This window comes from Lepidothrix coronata, unplaced genomic scaffold, assembly GCF_001604755.1.
Source record: "Lepidothrix coronata isolate B3197 unplaced genomic scaffold, Lepidothrix_coronata-1.0 Scaffold201, whole genome shotgun sequence".
Classification (NCBI taxonomy): domain Eukaryota; kingdom Metazoa; phylum Chordata; class Aves; order Passeriformes; family Pipridae; genus Lepidothrix; species Lepidothrix coronata.
In genome coordinates this window covers 1592699-1611898 of record NW_016690381.1, presented here as the reverse complement: position 1 = coordinate 1611898, position 19200 = coordinate 1592699, and the positions used below count along the sequence as shown (strand labels likewise).

The 19200-nt window shown below is 46.3% G+C and overlaps 2 protein-coding genes across 5 annotated transcripts in view; both read left to right on the top strand.

Annotated features, from left to right (window-relative positions):
• LOC108505887 (transmembrane protein 189-like) overlaps positions 1-190 on the top strand; it is an 18593-nt gene extending 18403 nt beyond the window's left edge. The window contains exon 6 of the mRNA XM_017832308.1: positions 133-190. Within this exon, the coding sequence (XP_017687797.1) occupies positions 133-190 (58 nt within the window). The remainder of the gene's footprint in view (positions 1-132) is intronic.
• Positions 191-773: 583 nt separating this feature from the next.
• UBE2V1 (ubiquitin conjugating enzyme E2 V1) lies at positions 774-16498 on the top strand. 4 transcript variants are annotated; one of them, XM_017832328.1, is made up of 5 exons: positions 774-827; positions 3546-3662; positions 10172-10320; positions 13579-13704; positions 14010-16498. In XM_017832328.1, exons 3-5 carry the CDS (start codon positions 10276-10278, stop codon positions 14154-14156), a joined length of 318 nt encoding a protein of 105 aa, XP_017687817.1. In that variant the 5' UTR covers positions 774-827; positions 3546-3662; positions 10172-10275; the 3' UTR covers positions 14157-16498. The 4 variants fall into 4 exon arrangements, with proteins under 4 accessions (XP_017687817.1, XP_017687815.1, XP_017687818.1 ...); XM_017832329.1 differs by lacking the exon at positions 774-827 and adding an exon at positions 2040-2162 and having other exon boundaries at positions 14010-15820; XM_017832326.1 differs by lacking the exon at positions 3546-3662 and having other exon boundaries at positions 779-827.
• Positions 16499-19200: the final 2702 nt, after the last annotated feature.

The following is a 19200-nucleotide window of genomic DNA, read 5'->3' as shown; positions in this document are numbered from 1 at the left end:
TCAGCTGGGCTCCCCTGTCCCCATCCAGCTCTGGGCTCCCCTGTCCTCATCCAGCTCAGCTGGGCTCCCCTGTCCCCATCCAGCTCTGGGCTCCCCTGTCCCCACCCAGCTCTGGGCTCTCATGCCATCTAGCTGCCCTCCTGCTGCCTTCCTGCTGCCCTCGGCCAGCGCCGCGCTCAGCCGTGGGTAAAATGAAATGTTATTCGATGAAATGCAATCCAGGCAGCGAGGCCAACGCTGCCGTTCTAAAGCAGCTTCACGGAACAATGGACGGGAGCAGCTCCTCGGCTCTCGCTGCTGCTCCAGGCTGAGTCTGGCAAGGTTCGCTGCAGGAAACGGCTTAAACTGCGATGGGTCCTCCAACACGTTTTGCTTCGTAATTGTTTCTGCAAATTCTCACACGAAGTCTTGGGGCACAGTTTTTGGAAAGACGTGTTGCAACGCAAAGCAGAATTCATCTCCTTTCTACTTTTAATTTTTTTTTTTCATGTTATGTACTAAGTGGAGCGGGCTGGGGGAAGCTGTGCTGGAGTGTTACGGGTGTTAAGTGCCTGGTACCGCGCTGGTATTTGTGCACCCCGGGGTGGGTGTTCCGGGGCGGGGCAGGGGGGCGATAATCACCGAGGCGCCCGCCCGCGTCATACAGCTCCGAAGCGCTGTGCGTGCACCACAGAACTAACTGCCCGCGCAGACGTCGCGCCGCGGGCTCCCCTTAGTGCGCCCGCCCGCGCCGCGCCTGCCGGCGCCGCAGTTCCCGCGTTACGGTGACGTCACGCGGGGGCGGGGCCGGCGGCGGCGGCGCAAGATGGCGGCGACCACGGGCGCGGGTGAGCGGGGCCGGGCCGGGCCGGGCGGCGGCGCCGGGGAGGGACGGGCCGGGCGAGGCTCCCGCGGGGCCGAGCCGGGGCGGGGGAGCGCGAGGGGTGCCCGGAGGGGCGGCGGCCGCGGGGAGGGGGCGATGGCGCGGCCCCGAGCGGGGCCCGGCGGGGCGGGGGTGGAGCCGGAGCCGGAGCCGCTCCGTGCGCGGGTCCCGCGGGCCCGGCCGGGCCATCTCGGGGCCGAGCGGGGAGAGCGGCCCCGGACCGGGCCGGGAGGGCGAGCGTGGCTGGCTGGGCCCTGCGGGACGTGTGTCCCGGCCCCCGGCTGGGAGCGGACAGTCCGCGCAGGGCCTGTGCCCGCGGGGCGGGCCGGGACAGGGACAGGGACAGCCCCGAGGGGCCGGGGCCGTCGTGGCCGGGACAGCCGCCCGCACCCTTCGGGGCCGGACCAGGTGTCCCGGTGCCGCCGTTCGGGCGCTTTTCCTGCCGCGCTCCCCCCTGGCGGGTTCGTGTGTCCGGGGCTGGCCCCGCTCCCTCCCCTCGGCACTCACTGGGCCCTGGCTGGAGTTACCGGAGGGAAATCGGCTGCTTTAAAAGCCTTTTTCGCTCCTGGTGTCTCCCTCTTCCACCAAAACCGTGTCAGGACGTGTGTGCTCCAAGCAGTCGGTGTATTTTTATACCCTTTTTGAATTTGCTCCACGCCTGCTCTGAGTAGTTACACCCTCTCTTTGCATTTATCATTGTACCTTAAGCAGCAATGCTGGAACTAGGTTTGAAATGGGTTTTGTTCTCTGCTGCCATCCTCTAATGAACTTCAACATATAGAGTCAATTAGAGTCACTTCTGTCCAGCCACTTTCATTGTCCTATTTTCTTCAGTCCATGTAGGGTCTCACAGGTGCCCCTGTAGTGCTTTGTTTTCAAATTGCTCCCTCCAGAGTTTGACTGCCAAGCTCACCAGAAGGTGACTGTTGGAGATGTAACAGAAATCTTTTGGAATTCTTTTTTTACAGATAACTCTCTGTCCATGACCACTTTCAGATTTTAAGGATAACCATCACAGTGCACATAATTCATAGTAATCAAGTTAATAGAAACTCTTTCAAAGTGCAGTAGGTGCTGTCCTGAGAATTATGTGTTACAGGTCTGTGTTTGGACACTTGTGACTGTGAGGAGTTGATTAAAGACACAAAAACTGTAGTGGATCCTCCTTGCGCTGTTCTGTCGTGTTCTCCTGGCTGCCATGTGTTCTCAGGGATCCTTTCAAGCTGCTGACTCTGCATTTTGTACTTGACTGGAAGAACAAGGCAAATATTTCTGGTGTTAAGCCTGTGCAGCTCCTGAGGTAATTGTTGGGTGGTCACAGAGGGGCCTGGGCTGTGGCCACAGTCCCAGCACAGCACCGAGACAGGCTCTTGTTACCCATCGTGTGCTGGCCACACTGTGTCTCTTGGGCTGTTCCTGCTATTCCAGGGTTTCTGACAGCTGTTGTGTCCCCAGTGCTGGGAGCAGGCAGTGGGAGCAGGGCCCTCAGTGTCCTGTGCCTGCAGTGTGGGCACAGCCCTCCAGCTGATCATGAGGAGTGTGACTTACAAACATATGCTGCAGGAACACTGGATTTGTGCAAAAAAAACCCCAAAATTCAGTCTGGAAGACCCTCAGGATACAGAGCAGCAGCTGCCATGGGTGGGAGCCTGAGAGCTTGGGCTGTAACTCATGGGCTGCCCTCCCAGCAGTGCTCCCTGTTCTGTTGTGTTGGGAAAGGATGGAGATTTCCCTCTCCTGACAGCAAGGACATCCCAGTGTCCAGGTGCTGGCAGTGGCACTGCAATGCAGGTTGTTTCTTCATTCCCAACCCTGCACTGAAGGCAGAGAGGCCTGGAGGTGACACCTTCTCACTCTCCATCACCACGAGACTTGGGGCAAGTACCTTAGAACTGCCTTCACCCATCTGGAAAACAGAGTTTGCTAATACTCGTTTCATGGAAATCTTAATGTGTTCCTATTTGCTTGTAAAGCACTGGAATATATGTGATATCCTGAGTTTGTGTTCAGCAAAGGAGCTTAAACAGATATTGAAGATGAAAAATACTCACTCTGTCTTCAAAAGCAGCTCCTGGCCCAGAGGAAGAAGTGGTTGCAAATGCCCCTGTGACTTAAAAAAGTCCTGGCAATTAGATAAGTAGATAGATTATGTATTTGTATCTAATAAACAGGTAGACATAATTAATAAGGGCAAACCCCCAACCCTATGTAGCTTGCTCCATGTTGCTGTCCTGCAGATTCAGTTTTTATAATGGGTAAAAATCCATCTGTCTTGGCCTGTGAGATCCTGTTTCCCTAACTTTCACCCTGGGAAGAGTTTAATGACCTCATTTAACTCACTTTTCTCTCATAATTTAGTTTAGTGGGTATGTTGCAGGGCTTCGAGACACCATGTTTACCAACAACCTGGAAGAACTCAGTAGTAAAATGGTTTGCCCAGATTTAATGTGTTCAAAGAATGCGAGGAACTGTGGAAAAACAATTAATTCAGTGCATGGCCATGATAGTGCTGATATATGTGGCTTAATGCTCCTAAGAGAAGAGCATGGATCAGATTTGGTACAGTGTAATAAAAATATATATTTGTAACTGTTGAGGGCCCTATAACATCACTGTAAACTCTTAAGTTATGCTTGTGGAAAGCAAATGAGACCTTACAATAAGAATAAACTGTGTATTGAAGGATACAGGTGTAGCTGCCCCTGGAAGTGCCCCACGATGGCTCCTTGGAGTGCACAGCAGACAACAGCCTTTCTTATCTCAAAGGAAATATTGCAGCCACCAAGTGCCCTCTGAGCCTGTAAGTAAAATACTCAAGGGTAGGGGAAAAGTAATTGAAGAGAAAATGGAAGATAAATTATGCCTTCTTAAATAAGATAGACTGTAATAGCAGCTGCTAGAGGTGTTGATTGCAGAGCTCTGTGTACTGTAATAGAAGGATGCAGTAGACTGAATAAAAAGGTAAATAGTTCACAACTCCTCCAAGATGATACTCAGTTGCATATTTTCATGTCCAGTGATACAAATTACATAATATATTTGAAGAACCTTATTCTGGCTGAGAACTTAAAAGTATTCATTAGTGCATTAAACACGTGAGCAGGTGGGGATCGTGGAAGGTGCAATACTGACAGATTTGGTGAGGGGTGGGAAGGGTGGGACTCTCAGGGTGGGATTTTCAGGTAGTGAGGGTGTGTTTTAACTATTCCAAGTTACTGTGCTTTCCCCTCCTGGTGGTTTGTGCCCTGTGTGGGTGTGGGCAAGGCCTGGGGGGCACATCCTGCCTGTGCTGGTACAGCCTGGCCCAGCAGTGCCAGCGCCTGCTCTTCAGGGCTTGTCTGCAAACCTGTGCTCTGCCTTCACCTTTGGGTGGTGTGAATGTGGGAAAACCCAGCCATCCTCTGTGGCAGGAGGGCCAGCAGGAGAGCAGCTCTCCCTCAGTCCCAGCCATTTCCTCTCACAGTGCCAAAGGAAATGGTGGGTTTTTCCCTGGGGAGATGAAGTGTAAAGATTTGGTCCAGGACACCAGTCCGGGGTGACTTACTTTCTAGAGTCACTTGTAGCTGCACTGGAAGTGTTTGCTTTTCAGCTGTGATACAAGAACAGAAATCATCTGATTTTAACTCTACTGCTGCTGGAAAGTTGTGCTTGGCCTCACACCTGAGTGGTGCTGCCAGCCTGCCTCAGACTAAGTGATCTCTTTTCAAGTGACCTGCCTAAAGTATTGAAAGGTAGAACCAACACTCAAGCTTACACAGAAAGAAAACACTCAGATTGTTTCAAGGAAGTTATTTTGGGTCTGCAGAATACCTCAGTACCTGCCTGCATTGTCGGAGTGGAAATTGTGACTGTAAAGATGATGCAAGAAATGTAAAGTTCCTGTGTTCCGAAAGCTTTTGTGACAATTGCTGAAAGCCTTTTATTCAGTTTTAAATATTCCATCACTTCAGAAACCTTATATACCATTGTGACAGGGAATGTTTACATACTTTTTACAGTTCCAGTGCTGCAAGGGTAAGCTTATCCAATTGGCAGCAGTTACAATCTTTGCAAAGAGATGAGACATATATTGGAAAGGATGTAATTAAAGCTGAATATTAAATACACAGAAACAAGCAACAGAAGGCCCTTTAATGTATTAAGCAACAGAGGTGTTTAAAGCTGTTTGATTTCAGCTCCCTCGAGTTACTGTAAACTAGGAACTAGTACAGAAAGCAGAGTTTAAGTTGTCCATAAAGGCCAGTTTGATAAGTTGCTTGTTATCAGTGAAGATATTGAGAAACCTTCAGCAAAAGACAGTTCCTCATTTTGGAGCCCCATGAGAGTGAAGTGCATTTGCTGGGTACTTTGCTGAGGTGTGCTGTGCCCTGTGCCTGTGCTTTAGTCCTGAAGAGAAATGCTTGTAATTGAATTTCACTTTAGAAAGGAGAGAGAAACGTGTTCTTGAAGTTTTTGAGAGGTGTATGTTTTGTTCTACTGACACTGATCAGAAATGCTTGAGAAGAGGATCTGCTCCCAAGGCACCCTGCCCACCTGGTTTCACTGTGCTGTTCTCAGCTTCTGAGGCTTCTGGATTTGGAATTGCTTCCACTGTGTAACTGAGGAAAATGGAAAGATGAAAAAGTGTAGTCTGTGAGAAAGTGTCATTTTTAACTTGGTACAAATGTACTGTGAACTTCATGGGAATGTAAATTTGAGAAAAATCTCAGACTGGTAGGATCATCTTAAAACTGTTGTAAGAGTATCTGTGTCTTTAGTAGTGCTGTGATAAAAGATAAACCTGAGAGTGCTTTAAGCTCTTTAAAAGTCCAAGCTGACGTTTAAGTGTCTTCCAGGAATAATTCTGTTCTTCCCTTAGTGAGACTCTGACCAGGCATTGGTCACACTCCTTTTGTCCCCATATCAGTGTGCTGGCTATGTCTTGCAACTCATTGCTTTAGCAAACAGCTGGGTTGTGAGCTGCCAGGGGGGTTTCTGACCAGGAAAACAGAAGGTCCTGATTCTCTTGAAGGCTGAGGAGGAAGTCACATCACCCAAAACCGAGCAGCTTCTTAACTGCAACACTAAGATCTGCAAGGTGTAAAGTACATTTCCTGACTTTCTGGAAAGCTTAGTTTGTGGTTTAGTTCTGCTCTTTAGTTGCCATAAAGTGATTTCATTAATTTTGTGTAACTGCTGAACTATTGTGTAGGGTTGAGGCTTCACCAAAGGACACTACTGAAAGGTGTTAACTTTCAGAAGGACTGTACAAGTCTGTCACTGGAGATCTCCCTTGTCAGTACAGTTATGATTTAGCTGTTGTGATGAATAGTAAATACCTCCTTTTGCTCTGAAATATGTTTTCAGCTCCATTTCTGGAAGTGTTTCTGTGAGGTCAGCACAAGCTGCAAGTGAAGCAGTTATTGAGATATTACTGTATTTTTGTTTCAAATGAAGCTGCTATTTGAGAGTCATATTGAACCATAGTAAAGACAAAATGCATAACTGAAAGTACTTTAGACAAGTTGATTACTTTTTAATTGCTCTCACTTCATGTAGGTTTTCTTGTGTTAAATGAAGGGCTCTTAGAAAAACAGGTTAGTTTGGTTGCTGCCTTGGAAATCTCCATTGCTACACTGAAAGGGTTATGCAAGGTATTTATTGGGGGGTGGGGGGAGGGAACACAGACAGCTCATGGTTGTGTCAGCGGGCACAGGACATCTCCTGGCTCTGCATCTGCCATGGTTTAGCCATGGAAGTCATTTGGCAAATACTGTGTGTGCCTAGAACAGATCCAGTCACTCCCTAGGAATCTTGGTGGGCAGCAAACATGATGATGATGTACTTGTGTAGGACCACAAGTGATAAAGTCCATGTGGGTTCTGAGATTCAGGTCCTGGCAGGATGTGGTAGTGGACCATGAGTGCTCCAGGCCTTTGCAAGTGAAGAGGAGCTGGGCTTGGCTTAATGGCCATGTGCATCTTTCCTGGCTGACCAGAAGGGTCAGTCTGATCTTGTATTCTGCCTTGCTTAAGGGCAGGTTTTTTAGAAATTATTTAAAGCATAGTCTTCTATATGCATATGTGTGATTTTTCCTTCTGCTGTATGAATCTCCTGAGAATGTGTCAGGGAGGGAGCTGAATGACCACCTTCTGTGGTGGCTGAGGTGAGGATCCTCCATATTACACCTCTGACCTTTAGCACATTTCTAGGAGGCAGCGATGCTGTTGGACAGGGTCATTGGTTGTAAAGTGACCAATTATCTGCCATGATCACCTTGTTTTCTGTAAAGTGCATAAAAACTGGAATGTATGTACTTCCCTTGGGCACTCCCTTTGCCATCATGCCCCTGCAGTGGTCACAAGTGAGCAGTTGCTGTGGAATTAGCACTCATTTATGGAAACATTTTCCGTGTGATTGGAGCCAGCGCACGATATGACTCGCCAGCTCTCTGGAGACCTCAGGCTTCCCAGAGAACTGTAAGGTCCTGTGTGACTCTTTTATGGCTCTGATTCATGCTGGATTCATGCTGAATCAGAGCAGCTGTATCTGGGGAGAGCTCAGCAATAAAGTTGCCTTGCCTTCCTGTAAGGTTGTAAAGCCAAGCCTAGCTCTGGTTAGCAAATCTCACAACTAAGGCTGCCTTTCAGCCTTGGTTGTGGCCTGCTTGAATATATACATGATGATGTCATTTTTAATTACATGCTCACTTAATTTTCTTCATGGGGATTCAGTGAACAGGGCATGATGCTCAGAGGAAGGGTGGACAGGCAGTATTTGTGGTTTCCTTCTTTGATGTGTGGCCTGTGTCTGCCATAAAGCTGATTCCTCCTGGGTTATTTGGTTTGGGCTGAGCAAATATCAGTAAATTGTCTTTGCACCACTGATAAATATGAAGGGTTGTAGTCAAGGACCGAAGGGCTGAGATGATGCTTGTTAAGCATTGTGATGTTGTGGTCTGGAAGAGTGTTTTTTTTTGGCTCTGTAACACATTCCAGGCAGGTATTCAGGGGCTCAGGCTGATCACTGGAGTTGGGGGGCTCAGGCTGGGGATCTGGTAACAGCCACAGAGTTTCCTCTGTGGCATCACCTGCACTGTGGAAGAGCTGCTGTGTCAGACTGAAGGTGGAGTCCCCCTCTAGAAGGACCTTCTGCTTGCCCTTCTTCCCTGGCCCTTCCTTTCACGGGGCAGGGCTGAAGCCCAGACAGTGGCTTAGGGCACTGCATGCTGTGAATCATTCCCCATCACCAGCTCTCCTGTGCATCCACTCCAGCAAAAATAGGGAAATAGAGGGGGTGTGTGTAAGCAAAGGTGGCACCTTGTCCTTCAACTCCTGCTCCATCTGCTTCTCTTGTCCCCCAGCTCCTGTGTTCCCAGTGCTGGAGCTGGGCTGCTCTGCTTCCCGAGACTACAGCGTGGAGAGTGTTGGGAATAGAATTAAAAATGGAGTGGCTTGTCTGTCATGGGTCAGGCATAACCTGCATACTTGAACCTTCATATGCCTGAGGTTCACAGGCATACTTCATACTTTCAAGACTTTCTGGGAGAGGAAATGCTGGAGTTCATTGTGCAGGGGATGTGAGAGTGGTGCTCAGGAGGTCCTGTTACCACCCAGGGTTTGACGCTTGGGGCAATCTCATGGTGATGGCTTCACCAGCCCCAACTGACTCATTTCCTTTTGCAGCCAAAGATCTGTGTTTCTCAGCAGCCATGGTAACAGCAGGGCCTGGCTGGGAGGGGATTTGGCAGGGAGCTGTGCTGGAGTCGTGCTCAGCAGCCCCTGAACAAGGTTTGGTGTAGTGTAGGTCTGGTGTCTGTGGATGCTGCTCTTCTGAGTCTGGGCTCCTCATCATGCTGCTGCTGCAGCTGTGTTACCGAACTGTGCTTCCTCAGAATGTTCTACCACGTTAGGTGTGTGTCAGACTGGCCAATGAACTGATTTCTGTAGTAATTTGCTGGTTTGGTTTCCTTCATGCATGCTTTGTAGTGAATGAAATTTGAACCACACTGATTCTGCAGCAAAATCATCTCTGACATTTAGTTTCTTTAAGTCCTTAATGTATTTAAAGGAAACTTTAATGCTACTGGAGTTACTCGATTTTAAGCACTGCTACATTTTGCAATGCCTTAGATCCTCTGTATTTTTCACATGGCCAAGCATTGTTCCACAGGCTGCAGGTGGATCTCTGCATCCTCACTGACCTCCATGGGCTGCGGGGCCACAGGTACCTCACCGTGCTCTTCCCCACAGGTTGCAGGGGCACCTCCACTCTGGTGCCTGGAGCACCTCCTGCCCCTCCTTCTGCACTGACCTCGGGCTCTGCAGTGCTGTTCCTCTCTCAGATTCTCACTCCTCTCTCTGGCTGCAGTTGCTCTTGTGCATTAACGTTTTCCCTCATTAAATATTTTATCCCAGAGGTGCTGCCAGTGTTGCTGGCCCAGCCTTGGCCGTCGGTGGGTCCATCCTGGAGCCAGCTGCCACTGGCTCTGTCAGACATGGGGGAAGCTTCCAGCAGCTTTTCACAGGAACCAACCCTGTAGCCCCCTCATAGCAAAACCTGGCCCCACAAACACAACAAAAGGAGCAGAGGTGTCCTCAAGTGTTTCTGTTCTGTGATGCCCAGGTGCAGATACCTTGAAGAAGAGTGAGTCATTAAGTCCACTGGGTTTGAGATCCTCCTTCACCACTGACTTAGTGTGTGACCTTGGATATGCCACCTAGGCTCTCTGTGCCATTGTTTTCCATTAATGTGTGTTTTGAGGATAAATGTGCCAGCAGTTAAGAAGTGCTTTAATTCCTTGGTGGTGGAGGTCATAAGTACAAAGGATGCTATTGCTGCTGACAAAGCCCACTTCAATTAACTTCAGATTAACCTCCTAATGTTATGAAAGAGTTTTATTTGCTTTAAAAGGTATTTTAAAAGCTCTGAGTCAGTCCAGTGATATGAAGCCTCTCATGGTGTCATTTTGGAGAATCTTCTGAATTTTCATGCTATAAATCATATACACGAGTGCTAAATTAGAGCTCCATAATACCAGGTGTATCTGAGGAAACAGATTTCTTTTCATTTCACTGCCTGCCATAACATGTGGCCTATCAGCCTTCTGGCAGGTTTATTTGGGGATACCTTGGTTTTGCTTGTAAAATCCGAGCTAAATATGGGATAGCTTTTTCATAATGTTGAAATATTGTCATTCAAAAAATAGTCATATTTTTATGATTTTGCCAAAATGTTTTCTGTGCACTGACCACAAGTATCAGGGAAATTACCCTAGCTTTGTTTCTTTACTAGATTTCTCAAATCAAAATGTTTTTCTGATTGTTTCAGGAGTAAAAGTTCCTCGTAATTTTCGTCTTTTGGAAGAACTTGAAGAAGGTCAGAAGGGAGTAGGGGATGGAACAGTTAGCTGGGGCCTTGAAGATGATGAAGATATGACACTTACAAGATGGACAGGAATGATTATTGGGCCTCCAAGAGTAAGTATCCAGTTAAATACTAAAATAGTACAGTTATTTTTTCTTCCCTCTTTTTTTCTCCTAATTTAACCACTGAAGTACAACAAAAAAAAGACAAATGAGTGAAAAAACACTTCATAAAGTGAATTATGTTGAAGTTCTAAGTTCTGTATAATAATGGTTTTCATGTACTATATCGCTTTTTGCTTATAATTTGGAATATTTTAGGGCCTTTCTCTGGTTGGTTCTATTACATGTCTGGTTTATATTTGCAGATCCATTAAGACACAACTTTTGAGATCCCAGAATTCTAGTACCCTGTACTTTTGAGTATCGCAAGGTTTAAAATCCTTCAGCTAGTGAGGTTTCATGTGGAGATCATGTGGGTACAAGGGCATGTTCTGTGCAGCACTGCTGGTCTCTCTGCTGGTCCTCGTTGAGTTTATGGGTTGGGTTTTATTGCAGCAGCTCTGACTTGCTCTTGTAGAGTTTCAGCTAACTCAGGAAACTCAAATTTTAATGAATTCAGTTCCCTCTCTGAATGTTCTCTCCCAAAGCAGCATCTTATAACGCAACTGGTCTTTGTGGGAGTGTTGTTGTGCTCTCTCTTCTCCCCCCGAGCCCTACTAAACTGTGGGTCCACACTCTAGTAGTGAACTTGAGGACTTAATTGTGTGTTGTACGTGTGCATGTGTTCTAAAACCAGAACCTGTCTGTTGTCTCACTGTTCTGTTTCCTTAATTCCTTTCCATGGAGTGCAAGGAGCTGATTCTCCTTCCTGCAATAACAGATGTTGTCTTCTACATCTGGCCTCAGTATCACTTCTCAGTAATTCAGGGGTCATTATATGAAAATCTTTACAGACATTCAGACATGCCACTGCCCTGTGTGTTCCCATTCTGTCAGTGCCTCTTCTGACATACGAGGTTGTGCAAGAATGTACTTTATAATGGCATTACACATGCAGCATTTTCCATCTCATCCAGAAGTGTTGTTTACTTCTTGTCTGCCTTTGTTAACATCTCCCCAGTCACGATCATTTCATTTGTTTATGATATGCACAGATTGTTTTCTAGAACAGCATTTGATTTTAGAACATTGGGAGAGTGCTAATGAGCCTGCATTAAGGCTGTGAAGAAAGCTCACTGTGTGCATACACTTTATGGAAAATTTAAACAACCTTGAAATCTAATTTAGAGAATTAAATGGGAGCTGAGATGTGCAAACAGGCGTGTGCTGCCTTGCCAGCAGCAATGGAAGTTTGTCATTCATGTCATGCTGCAAACCAAGGCTAGAGGACCATCACAGGAGAGGATTCAGTTCTGCCTCTCTTGTCTTTCTGACACACTTAGGAATACAGATTTTTTTCCAGAAGTGTCTTGACTTCTTTTGAGCTCATTGCTTGAAGGCAACAGGCTGTATTGAGAGAGATTTTGGGAACTTCCAGTCATTCTTGTTTGCTCAGTGGCTGTCCTGCTTTTAGCACTGTTCGTCCTCAGTTACAACCATTTTGTTTCTTAATAGGACGTGGGAATACTGGCTGTGGAAAGTCCTATCTCCATCTGGGCAGAAAGCAGTCATGCTTGTAGCAGGTGGAAGAATCTTATGTTGGATATCTTGGGGGGGAAATGAACAGTGGTGCAGAGCTTCCCATGTGCTGCTGCCCCGAGTGTCCCTGCAGCCAAACACGGAGTGTGTTCTCCTTCCCAGGCCAGGGATTCACCTTGCTGATATAGACTGCTTAGAAACAGTGGCACTGCCAAAGCTTCAGCTTTATCAGCACATGTTTTACTCTGGCTGTTCACAGCCAAGGCTTCCTGCGTGGGGCGGGTATTTGAAGAGACCCCAAAGCCCTGCACAAAGCTTGGGGCTGTTCCTTGCTCCATGCACAAGGCAGCTCAGGGACACAGTCAGGAGATCTGGGCAGGCCAAGCAGAGCTGATGGGTGACTATTTTCCCCTAAAACTTTGTGGCAGTGCCCAGTTTGCCCTGCCCTGGTTGGGCACGTGAAAGGCTGTGTGGCTGAGGAGCAGCCAGAAGGTGCCAGCTCTGGCCAAGGGCTGATCCTGCTGCTGGTGGTGCAAGAGGGATTGAAGACACTTCCTTGGCACAGATAAGCAGCAGCTGGATCAGGAAGTTAGTTCTTACATTTTGGTAGTGGTGTACATCAAAACATTCATTAATACCAAGGGAATTATTAACCTGTTCAGTCAAACCAGGCCTAGGAAGGGATTGCACAGAGTTTTCCACTAGGAAGGTTTTGGACATTGGGCAGCTACTCTAAAGTCCCAGTGATACCATCATGCCCTGGTGCTTACAGGTGAGCAGGAACTGCTTCTGGACTCACCTGGATTTTTGTTCATGGTCACTGCCCTGTGAGTTTAATGTTCATTGCAATGTTGAAGGTGCAGGAAATTGTGTCAGAAGCTCTAAATCTGGAGAGCTTGTCTGCCTAAACTTCCCCATGGTGATCCTGTTCCTGTTGTGTAAGTCTGCCAGCTGCCTACATTGCCCAGCTCAGCTGGAGCTCTGGGCCAGCTATGCCAGAGCAGCACAGCAAGAATAGTTGTTCTCAGAATGCAGGGTGACATTAACTGTTGTTGTTCCTTCTAATTACTTTGAAATATTGAAGAATCAGTGTAGCCATGTTACATTTGTCTCTCTTTGTACCCACATATTAGTTAGTTACAAACCCAGGATCCAGGATTTCTGCTACCTGGGAGTGGGACAGTGTTCCTGTTGTGGGGACAAAGTGATAGTGCTGTTTGGGATCAGGATGTCCTTTCAAACATGTCGAATCTTGGAGCCTTTCCCCTTATGAGAACCAGCAGGTTTATGACCAAAGAATTCTTTCCAAGAGCAGTTCTAGGATGGGCCAACTGCAGATCAGAAGCTAAAGTTGTGGCCTTTGGTTTCAAGTGGGATTAGGAAACTGATAAAACAAAGCTGCTTTATAAAGATTGGTTGGAAAGTTATATCTGAGCTATATGATGATTAAAAAAAAAATCATTTCAGCTGGTGACTGGGAAGCAATGCCAGCTCCATTTCCTCATATGAAAATTTGTTGCTTGAAAGAGCAGTAGAATTTATTAGCCTGAAGCAGAAACATTTGATACTCTGAATATTATAAAATGAACCCAAAACAGAGGTAGCCAGCATAGTATCTAACTGCCTGCCCTTATGTTTAGTAATTCCCATATTCCTAAAGTAGCCACTGCTTTAACCAAATGCTAATTGAACTGCCTGATGTAATTCTTTTCCCCTTTCTTTTCCCCTCAGACAATTTATGAAAACAGAATATACAGCCTTAAAATAGAATGCGGGCCTAAGTATCCAGAAGCACCTCCATTTGTAAGATTTGTAACAAAAATTAATATGAATGGAGTAAATAGTTCTAATGGAGTGGTAAGTTTTTGGCTTTTGTTCATTTTAATGTTGTTTTTATGTGCAGTTTCAAATGCTTTGTTTATACTTGTAACTTGCTTAACTACTCACTGCTTGTGGTGCTGTTTGTTCGAGGAGGAGGAAAGGGGGTAGCAGGGAAGTGGACAAGTGGAGATTTATTGTGCTTTTAGGGAAAACACTTGCTTTTGCTTTCTTTGCTTTCTCCCACTCAGATTTCATGTAGGATCTTTAGTTGGGGGTGTGGGTGGAGTTAAGTGTATCCAACATGCCAATTCTGACAGGAATGGTCTTTTTGTCTATTTTAGGTGGACCCCAGAGCCATATCAGTCCTAGCAAAATGGCAGAATTCTTATAGTATCAAAGTTGTTCTGCAAGAGCTTCGGCGTCTAATGATGTCTAAAGAAAATATGAAACTTCCTCAGCCACCTGAAGGACAATGTTACAGCAATTAATTAAAAAAAAAAAAAAACAAACAACAAAAACCAACATGCCCCCCTTATTCAATTTAAGCTGTCTTCATTTTCCACAGTAGTAAATTTTCTAGATGCATCTTGTAGACCTCAAAATACTGGAAAGGAAGTTCCCATTCAAAGGAGGTTTTTCTTGAGATACTGTAAATGATACTAATTTTTTTTCATTTGAAATATAAGTTGTGCTATAACAAATAATCCTGTCGTGTAACCACTGTCCACATAGCTGAACTTCTGGTATCAGGAAAAGTCTATTTAAATTTATTACTGTCAAGACCAGTGTGGCACATCCAACTTAACTGTGAAAGGATCCATCCCACAATCACCTTGCTGTGTGTCTGGCCTGGGTTATTTTTTTCTTTCTCTGTCTTTTGCAATAGAGTCGAAGCTCAGGGCTATTTATTAGAGTAGACACAAAGGTTTTTGCTTCCAGTGCTACACTGGGCTGTATGGACTACTACTGGGGATGTGTGCTAACCTCAGTCATCCCTCCCTTTGTGCTCGCTCTAGTAAAGGCTGAATGTGACTGTGGTCGTTTTTGGGTTTTTATTATTTTTTTTAAATGCCCTGATAATCTGGGGCAAGCTTTCCTTCTTTCCTTTGGCCAAGGCATAGATTGTATTTCTCTTCCTGGTCCCCCTCACCAGTGACGTGGGCTTTGGGTGAGGGATTCAGGGTTCTTTTAATCTCTTCCCTCTTCCCCTCTTTTTAGTGGGGGTGCTGCTTTCTTTTTGCCCCTTTTGGTGACTCTTCTCGCCCCTGGCCCAGGGGTAAGTGTTGGGGCAATAACTTGACCTGTTCCCTCTCGCTTATCATTTTGGTTTTGCAACAAATTTAGTCTTCACCAGCCTGGAAAACAAGAGTATCCGTTCTGCTCGCAAACTTGGATTTTCCCTTCCCTCCAGCACTGCTGCCACTCCGCCAAGCTGGCCACGGCCGTGTTGTTAGATAGGCTTTGACGTGGGGAAAAGAGCAGTAATTTACCAGGATTGCCCAAATCTTCTGCTGCCAAACTTGAAGGGGGGAAACTCTGCACGTAAGAGATTCTCAGCACACTCCAGCCACACTCAAATCGTTGTGTTTTGGTGCTTTGGATTGACCCGAGAATGTTAATTAACAAATTGTTGCACTTGCGTTTGGCCCTTCTAAAGATGTGACAACTACAGACAAATCAAATCCGTGTGTGGTAGATTTTATTAGTATTCTGTAAGTCTTAGAAATCTCTTCAGTGAAGATTTTGGGGAAGTGTACAGCAGATTAAGGACCTTTACTGGCTTTGCATCCTGGCAAATCACTGCCTTTTCTAGTTTACTGTTTTGGACCACTAACTGCTGCAATGTGGATGCAAGCTTACAGAAACCAACCTAGTGTGTCCTAAGTTTTATGAAAAATTCAGTGTTTGTGTAAAAAAAAGAATAAAAAAAAAGGAAAAAAAGAAAAGAGTAAAAATAAACACATTTTAAAGCAGCAGCTGTCAAGTCAATGAACAATTGATGTTTCCATTAACTTTTGAGGAAAATATTAGTTGTAAGGATTTAACATCCTCTGTACTGAAAGTTTAACATAACAGTATTCCATAAGCAGCCTTTTTATTGTATCAGACCATTGCCTGATTTTAATATAATAAAAAGTGTGCATTAATATTAGAAGGCTTTAATTGTATTTATGTTTAGAGATTTTGATCCCTTATGGAATTCTTGATTTGTTGGAAGTATCTTCCTACAGATCACGTTTAGCTGACAGAATGTAACCTGGTGGCAAAAGGCAATTGTCTCTATCCAGCTGCTGCTGCTGTGCCAAGGAGCATCTGTACTTTTGATTTAAACCTCAAGCTGCCCCAGCCTTGGCAGTTGGTAGGGTCAGGATGTGCCAAGGAGCTACCAGAGGGAGTTCCTGGCTCCGTGTGCTGTCAGTGCCGTGGCCTTGCTGTGCTGTTGTCTCCAGGAAATCAAATCCTCTACAGTTGCATGTTATGCTGTCTGTGAAGGTCAAGGGCTATTTCACAACCCGAAGTTTTAAGTGGTTTCACTCAAATAGCGAAGTGCAACAAGCTGAGCTTCTCTCCAAATCTGGGTGAAAACGGAGCTGTGAAATTTTGGCCTTTTCCAAGTGTAAAGTGTCTCCATTTCAGAGGATTTGCTGGAAGGTCCTGGTGCACTCACTGCGGCGTTGGGGTGAAACAAGGTTCTGCTTGGGTTGGGAATGAAAAAGGGAATGATCTTTGTGAAACTTTGTGAAACTCGCTGCTGGTTTCTGGCCTGGAGTGAAAACTGTTCCCTTCTGGGGCAGCCCAGAGGGTGTCTGTGAAGACAATGTGACTAATACTATGTCAGTGTCATGTGTGTGTGTTTATTTAAAATAGCTTCATGTCAAAGATGGTAAATGGGCATCAGAACAATTACAGTGGATAATGACAGTGGGCTGCTTGCTTGTCTCTGGTTTTCAGTGTCCTTGCCCTGTTTGGGAGGTTGGTGCATGTTTGGGGCCTCCCCGAACCTTCTTACTTCAAGTAATGATTTTTAAACCTTGCAAGTGTCTGGTTTGCTTTGCAAGGTGTACAAGTTAGAGCATTCCATCCTGGCTGGGAACTGTGCTGGCAAGAGTCACTTGACAGCATCTGCCATACAAAGTTGGCTGCTGCTTTAAAAAAAAAAAAAATGGTTCATTGTGAATGTTCTGCCCTGGGAGTTGTGTGCTCTGGACACGTCAGTGCTCCCTTGCTGTTCCACTCAACTAGTTAGGGCTGGTGTGGAAAAATAACGCCCAGGGAACGATCTGCCAATGGATCTGTGTGTGGTGGCTTTGTCAGGGAATGTGACCTGCACCATGGAAGTGACTGGTCATCCCACAGCCAGAAATGGTGCTTCGGAAATGAGGTGGGGAGACAAAACCGTGCTCTACCTGTGTTTGTGTGAACTCCAGCAGTGCAAAGGCAAAGTGTTTGGTTGATCCCCGCTGACCTTCACTTTGTATCCTGAACCAGTGTCTCTTTCGACAAGGGTATGAAGGGATAATAAATAAAATAAGCTGATTGGCCATAAAATAAGTGCTGTTCCTTGGAGCAGGTGCTGCTGGAGGTGCTGGGGCTGGGCTGAGCAGGAGCTCACCTTGCACTGCCGCCAGCAGAGGGGCCGTGAGCCATCCCTGTACTGAGGGTGCTGGATTCTCACCTGCCCGTGCTTCCCAGGGATGTGGAGTGAGCCTCTGCCTCAGCTCATCCTCGGAGACGGCAGAGGGAGCCAGAAAGCTTCCCAAGGCTGGGGCTGGCTCAGGCTGCTTGGTTTAAATGTTACGTCCTCTTGTGGGAACCACTTCTCATATTTATCCGGAATCAATTTCAGTTTTAAAAGCCTGTTTATCGTGACTGTCTCACTGTACAGGCATTAACTTGCTGGGGGAACACCAGCAGCTCAGTGAGATCTTAATTGTTAATAAAGACTAATGGTTGTTTGATTCTTGCTGTGTTGTAATTAAGCCCTGTGTGTGTATGTAGGGAGTGTGCACTTGTATGTGCTTTCTGCTCTCTTACAACTCCATGCAGTGCTTTATATTTAGAATTTAAGTTTCTTTCCCTATCATTAGAGCCATAATTTTTAAGCTAGAAAGTGTCATCAGCTGCTGTCCAGGACTCCCCTGCTGTGTGTGGCTCAACCCAGTGTCAGACACGGACACGGAGCGGGCAGAGGGGCGGGTGGGCACGGCCGTGCCCGTCAGCCTTGGGCACACACTGACCCGGTGTGTCATCTCAGAGCCCCAGTCCTGGAGCTCTGGTGGCACTGCCGGGCAGGCAAGGGCAGAGGGACAGTGTTAAGGTGGGTCAGTTCCAGTGTGAGGGACTCAAACCCCGCAGGGATGCGCAGTGGGATGTCCTCCTGCTCCTTTGCCAAATACTTGTCGTGTCTTGCTGGCCTGTCAGCTGTTTGTGGCTGACCTTGCTGTTTGTGGGAACTGGCCCTTTGGCACCTGAGGTCGCTGCTTTACCCACAGGACAGTGTTTCTTATGCCAAGAAACAGCACGGTGTGTTCAATGTGGTTTTTTTCAAGCTGGCACCAACTTACCTGCAACAAAGGGGTTCCAGTTCTGCACATACCTGTAAATAAGTGTCTGTGTCAAGCTCTACCTCCCTTGAGCTGAAAGAAGCTGAAGAGAATGTGATATTCTTAATATCTTAAGGTTTTTTTACTTATTGTTTTATATTTAATAAGCTTTTTCTGAAGGCTTAAGAGTGGAATTGCCCTGTAAGTCAGTGGAATGGCCCTGAAGTTGCATTAATCTTTGGGTGGTGTGCTCCCCCAACGCACACTAACCTGGCTGCTCACTTAGATTCTGGTCCCTCAATAGCTCCTCGTTTTCTCTGGTCATACTATAGCACATTGCTGGAGAATGTGCTGAACTTTTAAGCCTGTGAAGAGCCCCAGTAAAGGCAAATTTAAGTTAGGCAAATGTTTAAGTGCTTTGTTGGACCAGAGCCAGCATGTTCAGCCTCTGTTAGGAAAGAGGGTTTTTTAGCCCTTGTTGAGCATCTTCTTCCTCGTCCTCTGTTCCTGGTGCTACATTCCTAGTGCTTGTGCCTTTGCTTTTTGTGACAACAAATGTGAGAGACATCAGGGGAAATGTAAAGAGCAGAAGATGATGTGGAGGATAAGGAGATAAACTGGATCCTCAGCATTTTATCTGTTAAGTATCTTGTCACCTTTTTTCATCCTTATCTCTTTTTAAATAAAGCCTACAAGGGGTTTTCAGAAATGTGGGTCCTGTCCTAATTTTGTGCCTCTTGAGCCAGGTTGTTGGTGGCTTTGCCCTGACATGTCTGGAAAACCCTGCAGAACCTTCACAGGTGATAGGAGGGGAGAGTAAATGTCCAATGCTCTAGAATTCTCTTGGCTCTCTGTATTGCTCAACCTCTATTATGGTGTCTTTGTTAGCTTTCCACGCACCAAAGGATGTTTCAGGATTGCCAAAACTGAAGTTTCTTTGGGAGGAAAAAAACAACCAAGCAGGAGTTTTGGAAGGAAAAGGGATGCA

Coding starts and splice junctions, on each gene's coding strand:
- UBE2V1 (XM_017832325.1), top strand. CDS start 4,840: ATGTTTACATACTTTTTACAGTTCCAGTGCTGCAAGG. Junction 4,877..10,171: donor ACAGTTCCAGTGCTGCAAGG/GTAAGCTTATCC, acceptor TGATTGTTTCAG/GAGTAAAAGTTCCTCGTAAT. Junction 10,321..13,578: donor TGATTATTGGGCCTCCAAGA/GTAAGTATCCAG, acceptor TTTTCCCCTCAG/ACAATTTATGAAAACAGAAT.